Source organism: Miniopterus schreibersii (genome assembly GCF_964146895.1).
Source record: "Miniopterus schreibersii genome assembly, chromosome: 4".
Classification (NCBI taxonomy): domain Eukaryota; kingdom Metazoa; phylum Chordata; class Mammalia; order Chiroptera; family Miniopteridae; genus Miniopterus; species Miniopterus schreibersii.
In genome coordinates, this window is record NC_138105.1 from 96492191 (window position 1) to 96505081 (window position 12891).

General features: G+C 42.1%; 1 protein-coding gene across 2 annotated transcripts in view; it reads right to left on the minus strand.

Annotated features, from left to right (window-relative positions):
* UBTD2 (ubiquitin domain containing 2) overlaps positions 1-12891 on the minus strand; it is a 44385-nt gene that overhangs the window by 26908 nt on the left and 4586 nt on the right. Inside the window, exon 1 of one of the 2 annotated variants that reach the window (XM_081134099.1) lies at positions 11889-12342. The exons of the other annotated variant lie outside the window; for it this stretch is intronic. Coding sequence (XP_080990225.1) covers positions 11889-11958 — 70 coding nt within the window. The 5' untranslated portion in view covers positions 11959-12342. Of the gene's footprint in view, positions 1-11888; positions 12343-12891 lie in introns of those variants that run through there. 2 annotated transcript variants of the gene reach the window in all.

Consider the following 12891-nt stretch of genomic DNA (forward strand, 5'->3'; position numbering starts at 1 on the left):
GTGGCTGAGCATCAATCTATGATCCAGGGCACACGCCTGGGTTGTGGGCTCAATCCCCAGTAGGGGGCATGCAGGAGGCAGCCAATAAATGACACTCTCATCATTAATGTTTCTCTCCCTCTTCCTTCCTCTCTATCAATAAAAATGTATTTAAAAAAAACATAGGTAATTCTCCCCATTCTCAGAGCTCATGTTATAGCTTAAGTTTTTAAAAATTCCACAAGTATCAGATATCATTTTGTTTTCTCAAGATACTTTTCAATCTGCCTTACTTATTTTACGGAGTGGCACATCTCACTTTTTCACTTCAAAATTATAACAATTTAAAGGTCATCTAAACTACTCTGAGTCACTTAGGAAGACAGTAATTATCTGTGACAGGGTACAACCATCACAAACTCAGAGCAGCAAAAGCCAAATTCACAGGGTTTGTTCAACATGCCTTCTGTGTTAATTTTTGGCAACACAACATTGATCAAAGGCCCAAAAGCTTTTAATCATCACCAAGTTAAAATTATTTTTTCCAGGGTAACTGAAATCCAAGGTAGAAATTTATTGGTGGCTGCCAGAAAAAGCACAAGTTATTCTAATGAAACCATATTATAGGATCACCGTAGGGTTCCCACCCCACCCCACTTCTGAATGAGACACTCCAGGAGAGGGATGGTGTCTGCTCCTTTAATATGCTATAAAACAGGAGGTGGTCCCCAATGCCCATATGCTGAAATTATAAGTAAGACACTCATTCACTTGCGGGTTCCAGTCCCCATCCTTTAACTGCTGGCTACACCAATCAGAGAGGACTTCCACGTAATCTCCTTCAACTCACCCCTTGGGACAATCATCACTTTATGATTTGAAGCAGATGGATTTTTCTAATACTCCAATAAGGGTGGTTTAAGAGCACAGGCCTAGAAAAACTTTATTTAGCTTCCTCCAGATTAGACAAAGCCTCTTTTCTTGCACTTTAAGGACCTCAATAAAACTTGTTTCCCCACACAGTTCAACTTCAACTGCTAAATTCAAGTCAAGCTTGAATAAACTGAGTTTTAAGCTGAAAACATTCAGTCTGGGAGAGGCAGCAGAGGTAATGATGAAAAAGAAGATAATTGAGTAAAGGGACACAAAAGAAGATGAGCAACATTATTAATTTTTTCCATTTGCTCCAGTTACATAATTAAGATCTCGGTTCAAATTTTCTGTCTTGTGAAGTGCAATATAATTTGTTGACTACGATAAAAGACAATTACCCACCTCATTTTTTACTGCTGCCATCTCCATTTTGGAGTATGAACACAAAGAGTCCTTAAGAACCACATTCCATTAACTTCAACTCAACTGTGTTTACTGCCATGAAGGAAAACACACACACTTCTGCAAGGAAAAAAAGTCAACCAAACCCCTCACCATCTGTGGAGAGACTACCGAATTAGAAAACGGAAGACAGAGCTTACAGTTTGGGCTACTCTTTTTATTCCTTATTTAGATCAAAACTTCTCTATGCCTCAGTTTTCTTCTCTGTAATATGATATTAATTTCAGCCTTCCTTAAAGTCCAAGAGCCCTTTTCATAAGAATCAAGAAAATGTATGTAAAAGTACAACAAAAAGCATATCACAATCATGGTTCTTCTCACATATTTGTGGTGTTGTTTTGTGTGTGTTTTTTTATCCTCACCCGAGGATATTTCTTCCATTGCTTTTCAGAGAGTGTGGGAGAGAGAAACATCGATGTGAGAGAGGCACATCAATTAGTTGCCTCTTACACGCACCCAGACCAGGGCCAGAGACAAGCCTGCAACTGAATTATGTGCCTTTGGCCAAAATCGAACCTGGAACCCTTCAGTCCATGGGTCAATGCTCTAACAACTGAATGCCAAAGCGGCTAGAGCTCACGTATTTGTTAATTATATTTGTAAACCTTAAATGACTGAAAAGCTATTATCAAATCATGATGCTGTACACTTTGAGTATATACAATTATATCTGTCAATTATTCCTCAATAAAGGAATAACTGTTGTCTGACAGTCGGGGGAAAATGGGAGAAGGGGAATAAGTAAGAATAGTCCTATGAAAGTTTAGTCCTATGAGTTTAGAGGAATAAGTAAGAATAGTCCTATGGCAGGATAATTTCTGGGTGGAAAAATGATAAAAAGCCTCATACTTATTCAGTAATGAAAGGCTATCCCAGTGTTGAAAGTTAGCAGAAAAGAACTGGGAAAAGTTTGGATTTGGGAACCACTAGAACCTAGAAATAAAGAATCATATTCTGTTAGAATCTGACCTACCTGATTGCCAGTTTAAAGAAAATAGAGCCCGGCAGGGCGTGGCTCAGCGGTTGAGCGTCGACCTAGGATCCAGGCGATAGGGGTTCAATTCCTGGTCAGGGTACATGCCTGGGTTGCAGGCTCGATCCCTAGTCAGGGGTGTGCAGGAGGCAGCCAATCAATGACTCTCATCATTGATGTTTTTCTCTCTCTCTCTCTCTCTCTCTCTCTCCCCCTCTCCTTTCCTCTCTCTAAAATCAATAAAGATATATTTTTAAAAAAAAGAAAATAGAGAGGCTAGAGGAATATACTAAATGATCCCACAGAGAAACAATCAGACAAATCCAGTATGTGGTGCAATGTACAAGACTATTCAAAAAGTCAATGTTGGAAAGAAAAGAAGTCAACGGAATAGGGAAGAAAAGGGGGAGTTGTTGTTCTAGATTTTAAAAGATTAAAGAGACAAACAGATGCAATGTCTAAAAATCTGATTAGATGCTAGTTAGAAAAAATAGCTATAAAACACTTTTGGGACGATTGGGGGATTCTGCTTATGGACTAGAGCTCAGGAAATAATAGTTAATCTTCTCAGGAGTGATAATGATATTGAGTTGTTATGCAGAAGATAGCTGTTATGTAGGAGAACCCTAATTTTAAGAGATGCATGTTGGCCCTGCTGGGCGTGGCTCAGCGGTTGAGCGTCGACCAGGAGATCGGGGTTCGATTCCCAGTCAGGGCACGTGCCCAGGTTGCAGGCTGCAGCCGGATCAATGACTCTCTCATCATTGATGTTTATCTCTCTCCCCCCCCTTTCTCTCTGAAATCAATAAAGATATATTTAAAAAAAAAAGAGAGAGAGATGCATGTTGAAGTGTTACGATGTCTGTGCTCACTTTCACACAGCATGGTTCAGTGGCTGGAGCCTCGGCCCTCCCACCGAAGGGTCACAGGTTCAATTCCTGGGCAAGGGCAAGGGCATGCACCTGGGCTGCAGGTTTAATCCCACCCCAGTCAGGGTGCATGCAGGAGGCAAATGATCCATGTGTCTCTCTCACATTGATGTTTCTCTCTCCCCCCCCCCACCTTCCACTCTCTCTAAGAATCAATGGAAAAAATATCCTCAGATAAGGATTAACAACAACGAAACCATTAAGCAAATGTATATGTGTATGTGCACGCATGTATTTGTTTAATCTAGGTGATGGGTATTCAAGTGTTTGTTGTACCAGTCTTTCAACTTCTCCATATACTGAAAATTATCATTAAAAAATGTATCAAAAAAGAATTAGATATAACCTTGATAAAGATAACCTAATTTGCCCTGGCGGGTGTGGCTCAGTTGGTTGAGTGTCATCCCATATACCAAGAGATCACCGGTTTAGTCAGGGCACATGCCCAGGTTGTGGGATCGATCCCCAGTAGGGGGTACAAGGGGGGCAGCCAATTGATGTTTATCTCTCCCTCCCTCTTTCTCTAAAAAAAAAATCAATAGAAACATATTAAAAAAAATAAGATGGTCTAATCCATTCTTTTTTCCCAACAATGGAAGGAACAGAGCCCAAAGGACCATAGCTAATGCAGGCCTATTCTAAACCTCAGGGAGGCTACAGAATCTTAACCCAAACTCTTTCCATGTGCCAGAAAACTAGGACCCAAGAGACAAAGACTGATCTGGAACAAACACATACATATGCATATAAAAAAGTCTAACACAATTTTTTCGCCTAATATGTGACAATCCATTAAAACTACAAAAGAATAAAGATCTGTTAAAGACTATGACAACCTTGCCATGACTGGTATGGTTCTCGGTTGAGCACTGTCCCATGCACCAAAAGGTTGCAAGGTTTGATTCCCAGTCAGGGCATATACCCAGGTTTTGGGTTCAATCCCGGTTGGGGTGCATGGGATCGATGTTTCTCTCTCTCTCCCCCTTCATCTCTCTCTAAAATCAATAAAAACATATTTTAAAAAATAAGTCTTCACACAATTGATTTAAAAAAAAAAGACTATGACAACCTAGTACATCAGAAACTTATATAAAATAACCTCAGAACGCAGCAGCAAATGGGAATGTTTGTTAGATGCACAAAAAGCAGAAATAAATAAAAATTTCAAAGCATTTAATCAGTATCACCTATAATATTGTCTCACAACTTGGGCTACTACTAATTATGGTAGCTATGCCTTCCAAGTTTGACAACATACCTTAGTAACTTCACATTTCACCTATCTGCTTCACAAGCTACTTGCCAGTCCCCCAAAATGCCATGTTTTTTCCTATTTCTATCAAGCAATTTCCTCTGCATACAAAATGCCCTTCTGCCTTTTTCTGTACCTGCTCCTCTTTCAAGACCAACTTCTTATGCCACCTCTTCAGTGAGTTTTCTGACCCTGTTCCCCATTACCCCTTGAACTTCCATACTACTTTCTGCATTGCTATAGAGACTTAAAACTTTTCCTAATTATTTACATGTATGATTCTTCCATTAGACCACAAACTATCTGATTTTACAGAGCAGCAGTCAGAAATAATGGAAGCCGGCTATTTTTAAGTTTCAGAAGAACCATCTTAATTCACCTAAAAAATAAAGTGTCCTGAGTTGAAAGTGATAGAAGCAGTCTGATTGCTTATACCTACAAGCCAATTCTATTAAATGCAAAAAACTATCTGTAGGGTTTCCTGTGAGGGTAAGAACTTAATCAGAGAAGCCCAAAAGTCACTAATTCATTACTTACCAAGTCTTCAGCAAATACATGTCATTGAGACCCCCACACAAGTAAAATTCATTTTAAATGATTTTCACACAAATATTTTTCTTAGACATCTAACTTCAATAGAAATTTCATGTCTGAAAACAGAGCTATAATGAAAAATTCTAAAAGTTCTATTGCAAACATGCAAAAATATGGCATTACAATACCCAATGTATACTCTGTAATATTTAACCTCTCAGCTTAGTATATGGATGGGATATATTCACAAACTTGATTCTTGCTACAATTCAAAGTAGCTGATGCAAGATGAATACATGCTGATTGTTCTTGGCCAATAATACATGCATCTTTAAGTACATACGCGTTAGTAAAGTCTCAACCTATGGTCCTTGAACTACCAGTGAATCATGAGGAGCTTGCTGGTGGCCTAGTACTGCCCGATAAGTAGAAGCAGAAAGCTGGGTAGGGATGGTGAGGGGCGGCGGGAGAATCAGGTGCAGTGGTCCACCAAATGAAGATAAACCATTCAGGTGGTCTGCAGTAAGGAAAAATGAGAGAATCACTAAATCAGCAAACTGATCATCATGCCCAATTAATATGATCATGTTGCTTACCAAAACCAACCTACTGCTTTCTTGCAACAAGAGAAGAATGTGCTGTGGTTAAAAGCCACAAAAGAGATAACTAGTCATTAACATAAAAGCAAAAGTCCCTTTTTACTAGAGATTAGCACTCAATAATCATTCTCATTAGAAAACTCACTAAGTGCTGCCAACGTTTTGCTTTTACAGTAATAAGATCAGATTTTAAAATAAAATCTATTAAAATTTATCCATAAGGAAGAGAGGTGTTGTAGACTAGAGCTATCAAAATCAGAGGAACGAAGATTCCTAACAAGATTTCTAAAGGCGTAAAGCTTCTGTCCATAGAATATAGCACTAGCAACTGAACCCTAAATAAAATCAGAGGTGAAAAAACCCCAGCACATTTAATATCCATAGTGAGAATCTTCTTTAAAAATGCCTTTCCAACCTAGCCGGGCGTGGCTCAGCAGTTGAGCGTCGACCTGGGATCCAGGAGATCGGGGTTAGATTCCCGGTCAGGGCACATGCCTGGGTTGCAGGCTCGATCAATGACTCTCTCATCATTGATGTTTCTATCTCTCTCTCTCCCTCTCCTTTCCTCTCTCTGAAATCAATAAAGATATATTTAAAAAAAAAAAAAAAAAGCCTTTCCAACATAAATTCCAAGAAAATCTTAACTGGGGAAAAATTTCAACTCTTTATGTTGAAAATATAAAATGAGTGGAAAATATACAAATATTTATATAGAAATACATTATACTATATAGAAAATAAAAAAGAGTACCAATTTTTTGGTAGAAAATTAAAAACAGAGTAGGACTAGCCCAATGGAAGGTAGCAGATTAGGCAGGGGCATAACATCCCATGTCAATTTGTTTTTTTAATACTCACCTGAGGATATTTTTTTCCATTGCTTTTCAGAGAGAGTGGAGGGGGGGGAGGAGAGAAACATCAATGTGAGAGAGACACATTGACTGGTTGCCTCCTACACTCACCCTGACCGGGGCTGGGGATCAAGCCTGCAACAGATGTACGTGCCCCTGGCCATAATCAAACCGGAAATCCCAAGTCAATTTGTAATGTAAACTCAAGTGCTTAAATCTCTTCCCAAAAAGGATTCAGCTTCCCATATATCCCAGTATTTTCCAACTCAAGCTTCCCTGACCTAAATTCAGTTCTCATACCTACACCTACCAACCCAGAGTATCAGTGTATTTCCAACCTACTTGCTGCCTATTTTCCTTTTGGTCTGCTCCTCACAACTCCACTCCTACTAGTAAAATTGGCCACCCTCTGCTTTACATCAAGTAAATGCCTCCTATTTCACAGGATGTCTCTCTCCAAATGGTACGAAATTTTATGCATCCCTCTCATAAAGCCCCAAAAGCTCAACAACCCAGAAAATACAAAAGAATTTTACTTCTCTTGTCACACTAGGGATAAAAGGAGACTAAATCTTCAGCCCTCCTCCTGCTCAAATCTGCTTTATTTTTTTAGTATAGGCACAGCCCTAAGAGCAGAAGCATAAGAAAATTCAATAAACCACTAAGTTAGGTGATGTGTAGAATATACGGGACACTGAAAAATAAGGAAGAGATATGCAAGATACTCTTGGTGAAGAAAGGAGCTCATGTCTCATAGAGAATGGGTTTCTCCGAAGGACACCAACCTCAATGTACAAAGGCTACTGGTGTATTCTGGGGTTGGATGCCCAAGAAGTCTATCTTGTATTAAGATATGAGTAACAAACTATGAGCAGAATTTCTGCAAATACATCAGAATGAAGTTAACAAATTATTTTCTGAAATTATAAGAATGATCTTTCCAAATACAATCAGATCTATCAGTTTCAGAGTCAGACCTGTTCTCCTGTTTCCCAATAATTCAACAAAATTCAGTATACTAAGCATCTACCATGGTCAAGCCCTGAGAGGTGATTTCTCATTTCTCCACCTTTTTGAAACTTTCATGACTAAATTCTTAGTACTTTCCTTCTTTTTTCACTTACTTAGAGCAGTCATTCACTGTTACACCTTCAGTCAATCTCCTCCAGATGACTCCAAAAATCTACATTCATAATCCTGAACATCTAGGAGTTCTGCCATATCTGAACTTCTGCACCATCCTAAATGTTTCAACTTAAAAATTCATCTGTCAACTAATCCTTAACATACTGAAAGGTGAACTATGACTTTCGCCCAATAGATCTTTCTTATTCCCCAAAGCCTGCCAAGCCTCAATATTCCTGGTCATCCAGGTTCGAAAACATGGGCTTTTTTTCTTTTCTCCTCTGTATCTCTACATCCAATAAACCACGAACTCATGCCATTTTTTTCCCTAATGGGTTCCTTGCTCTCATGTCTTCCCACTGCAAGCAAACCTATACCAGTGCTTCTCAAACTTTAATGTATATAAGGAATCATTGAGAATCTTGGTAAAATGCAGGTTCTGATTCAGTAGGCCAAGGCTGGGCCTGGCATTCTGCATTTCTAACATGCTCCCAGGTGCTGGTTCAAGGACCATACCTCACACCTTTGAGCAGCTGAGATCATTTTGTTTTCCTTTATATCTTCAGCACTTTCACAGTTTATCCTACGGCATTTTTATATGTTTATATAGTGTTTCATAGTTGTTTCATGTGTGCATATTCTATTATGCTTTCCTAAAAAATGATTTTGACATACTCAAGAAATAGGATCATGATTTTTTTTTTAGAACAGCAACCAATACAACATTAAGCATATGGTGGGTATTCAGTGCTTGTTGACTGTAAAATGCTTCCCTAGGAAATACAACAATCATCTCTTGATTTGGAAGAATTTGAAGTGGGTTTATAAATTACCTCTGTCAACTTTTTAAAAACCATTTCAATGCTAATCAACCTTTTGACCAGATTAGACAGAGGAAATAAAGTAACTTTCTACTCATAGTTAAGACAAATGTTAAACGATTTGTGAATTATTGGTTATAAATTTATTCTTTCTCCAGCAGTAAAGGATTAAAAATATTTAAAACTGAAGCTAGAAGCACAGGTAACAAAAGGAAAAATAAACTGAACTTCATTAAAATTAAAAACTTTTGTGCATCAAAGAACACCATCAAAAAAAGTGAAAAGAAAACCTACAAAACAGGAGAATATATCTGCAAATTGTATTTCTGATAAGGGTTTAATATGGCAAATTTTATATGTATTTTACTACAATTAAAAAAATGAAATTAGAAAAAAAACTAGCATTATCATAACCCTGAGTTCAAGTTCTGCCATTTATCCAATATGCCATGTTATGCAAGTTATTTAATTCTCCTGGCTTCCACCCAGCTCTAAAATACAGATATTACCCACCTCCCAGAGTTGTTGAAGGCTAAATGAGAGAAAATAATCATTTAGCACAGTACCTGTTACATAATAAATACTGGATAAATGGTAGCTGTTACTATTCAAAAACCAGTTACTCGTCAAGTAGGTGTCTGTAAGGCTGCTTATAAATGGATATCCAAAAGAACGCCATGATATTCTGAAGACATTCTGAAATTAAAAAATGAATGTCCAGTACTCAGTTATCCTCCTGAAAACCTGGAAACTTGTGACCACCAGGGTCAGTCCTCTTGGAATATCACAATGTATAGAATGACACACTCAGCAAGTGAGAATCTTTGTGTATCACTATGGTCATTAAAGAGAACAAAGTAAGAAGCTAGTTGGCTGTCTTCAATTAATTTCATTTTATTTTTTTTCCCACACACAGTTCTTATTTTAAAAAATCATAAGAGATTTAATTCCTGAGCAATTGCCATGGGCTAAAACCTCACCCAGAGGTCCTAAGTGCCAACCCAGCATCACGGTGTCAACATAATACGGCAGAGAGCCATACAGAGCATGCTATCTAAAAATGTCAAAACAACAGAAAATGCTAGGACCATTATATCATGGAGAGAACTATTAAATATTCTTCTATAATATACTTGTCTTGATTAAAATTAGGCATTAAAAGATGGTCAAAGTAGTTAAAACTCAAAAACTGAATTCTAGGCAAGGTATGCCAGACGAAGATACTATATATGATTCCAGAGAACACAAGTCTTATGGGAATTAAGTCATTTCCATATTCTACAGTCTTTTGCAAAAATTTCCCAAATTTCTTCAAACAAGTAATCCACCTTGTAAGGAAGTTTCTCAATATATACATAATTATTTGCCATCCTATGACATTTGCACGACACTGTGAATGTAATTATATGTCATGAAAAGCATCAGAAGACTGTCCAGATTACAACTACCAACCACTACTGTAAGTTTGATATGAGAAGGATCTGTGCCAACACCCTTAGGAAAAATAATCTTTCTCTTCCCAACAAAAACCTACTTTAATAAGCAAGAACTATTTAACTTGTTAACCTGAAAAACACTCACCTGAGCTAATTCCTTTAAACCACAATTAACTCTTAACTATGGAGAATAAAGGCTTCCATAATTAAATTCCAGAAATAATCCTTTTATCCCACACTGCTCCTTCTTCCACCCCAGTGGTATCAAGGCCATGCCTTCTCTCCAGAAGAAAATAAAGAGGTATATGTTATAGCACAGCTTAAGGTCCAGAGAACTCAGTTCTCAGACACTGACACTATAACTATCTAACTGGATACCACTGGTAGTAAATCACCAAAAGCTAAGGCTTCATGCATTTAAAAGCCCACACTAATACCTGGCTGGTCATAAGTCACACTACCAAAAGGCTTAAATAAATTGGCTCAAGTTCATAGCCAAGAAGAAAAAAATGTTTATTAGAATTTCAAAATGAGTGTGAAACAACTTAATTAAAACAGCACCTATAACAAGTACTCATATACTTGGGTACCATTAATGATCACCTTAATGGCAGGAATAATCACTGTGGCCCCCACTTCGACCTTAACCCAAGGCTGTTTTAAATCAGGCCCTTTTTATCTTCCTGAATTGTTGTCACTGAGGATGTCATTGTTAATATGCCATCAAGTAATGGTATGGCTGGAAATGCACAATAAAGTCGTTTTCCTGGAACATTTTTTTCCAAGAAATACTCCACTGAGGTTTCAAGCTATTTGCCCAGGACTTAGCCATCATACAGGATACCCATAGGTTTTACTTAAGTGGCATGGCTACACATCATGTAATTCAGGAAATCCATCAACCAAAAGTTAGGTGCACATGGTTTAGAGACCGGGGTTAAGCGACAGGGCAAGCAACAACTTTTAGTATAAGAAAGAGTTGTAAACTCTTATCTCCGAACGATTTAGTTTAGGAGCTTATAAAAATGACCTACATTTTGAGGCATCTAACATAAAGCTGCAACAAAACCAACCCTATCATCTTCGTTATTCCTAGAAGCTGTTTCTTCTTTAACTAAAACATTCGAACCTGCACACAAGCTATAGAATGAACCCAGTGAAAGGTCATTTACGTAAACGCAGGCTCAATATTATTATACTGCTATACTACAAGGCCGACTGAATTCAAATACCTTTCCTCAGCAAACTATTTACGATACAATAAAGTAGAAGTGCGTTCCGTGTTAGAAAACTTTAAGGTACTGAGACTACCGGAAAGGCGGACACTTACGTATATACTTTTATCCTACATACCTTCCTTTACGTAAGACGGATAGGAATCTGACTAGCCCACCCCGAAGGCAAGCTGGCCCAGCACCCCCAAGCTGCAACGAGAAGCCACGTTTTAGTCCGGCAGCCCGAATCCCCACCCCTCGTTAAAATAATGCCTGTGGCCACTTGAGACTTCCCCAACCGAGCTCCAGAAACTTGCAGGTTTAAATGGCCAAATTGGAACCAACCAGGGCAGCTGTCATCTGAAACTCGGGAAAGCTGAGACCAGCCAACTCCGCTGAACAAGGAAGGGTGCGGAGAGATGTGGCGGGGCCCGTCGGAGGGAAGGCATTAGGCTCCCCTCCCCAACCCCCACCGACGCTTTGCTGCAGCCCCAGCGCCGCCATCCTGTTCCTGAATAATTAAACGGGCTGGAGTGGGAGTGAGGTGGCCAGGGAGGCAGTTTCTCGGCCGAGTTTCCCGGGCCGAGGCGGCAGGGTCGGGAGGCCGAGGGCTACATCCCCGGCGCGCGGAGGACTTTTCTCGGGGGCCGGGGAGCGAAGGGGGAGACCCCGCGGCTGGCGGGGATGCCGGAAACCTGGCGCGGGGAGTGACGTGGAGGAGGGGATGACAAAGGGGCGCCGGGGCCCCGACAGAGCTCCTCGCGGGCCCGCGGGGGCCGGGACAGGTGGCCAGGCCCGGGAACAATGGGGGGCCGAGGCTGCCCCCTGGCGCTCACCTACCTCCGGTGCCCTCCGAGTTCTCGTTGAGGCTGCCCGAGGAGTCGTGCTGGGCGCCCACACACCCGCCCATGGGGGCCCTCGGCGCCTGGTCCGCCACCTCCGGCCGCTCGTCAGGGCCCGCCGCCGCCTCAGCCTCCGCAGGCGCCGCAGCCGCCGAGCTCCGGACAAGCGCTCCGCTCTGCTCCGCTCGCCCGCCGCGGCCCAGCCTCCGCCCCCCTCGCCGCTCCACCCACCGCCTTGGCTCGGCCCCTTCCTCCGCGCCCACTGCTACCTCAGCCCCCGGGCCGCCCGCCCCGCAGGCCTGGCCCGCGCGCCGCTCTCCCCTCCAGCTCGGCCCCGCCAGGCCGGGGCTGGCCCATGCCGGACGGGCCGCAGCGACCGCCTCGCCCCCTCACAGCTCGGGACACCCGCGTACCCGCGAGGCCCGCGCCCGCGCCGCCCGCCCGCCAGGCCCCATCGGCCCCCGCCCCGCGGCGCCGCGCTCTGCACCCGCGGCCTGGGCTCGGCCGGGCCCGCCCGGAACCACCGGGGGGCGGGGCCGCGGGGCGCCGCGCGCTGATTGGCTGAGAGCGGGGCTTCGAGCGGAGAAGATGGGGAGGAGGAAAAGCGGCGAGTGGAGGGGAGACGAGGGCCGCTCCGAACCCGAGGGAAGGAGGCGAAGGGGTAGGATCAGCCCAGGGAAAGGAGGGAGGAGAGAAGACGCAAAGAAGAAAGGAAAGGGAAGAAGGGCGAGGGAGCAGGAAAGGAGGAACAAAGTGAGAAAGTGGAAAGCAGTTTCTGGCAATCGAGTTTCTGGCTCCCCCTCGGGAGTCAGCTTTTCCTAGTGGGAGCGGGTGGGAGGGGGGCACAGAAGTAACGAAAGACTCGCAGGCAGGGCCGGGCCGGGTTCCCAAGTAACTGGCAGAGGGGATCCTGGCTGAAGATTGAGGTCCCAGTACCTTCTGGATTTGTGTGGAATTCTGTGGGCTGGTACCCCGAGTCTGGGCTTCCCTTGCCTGCCCCA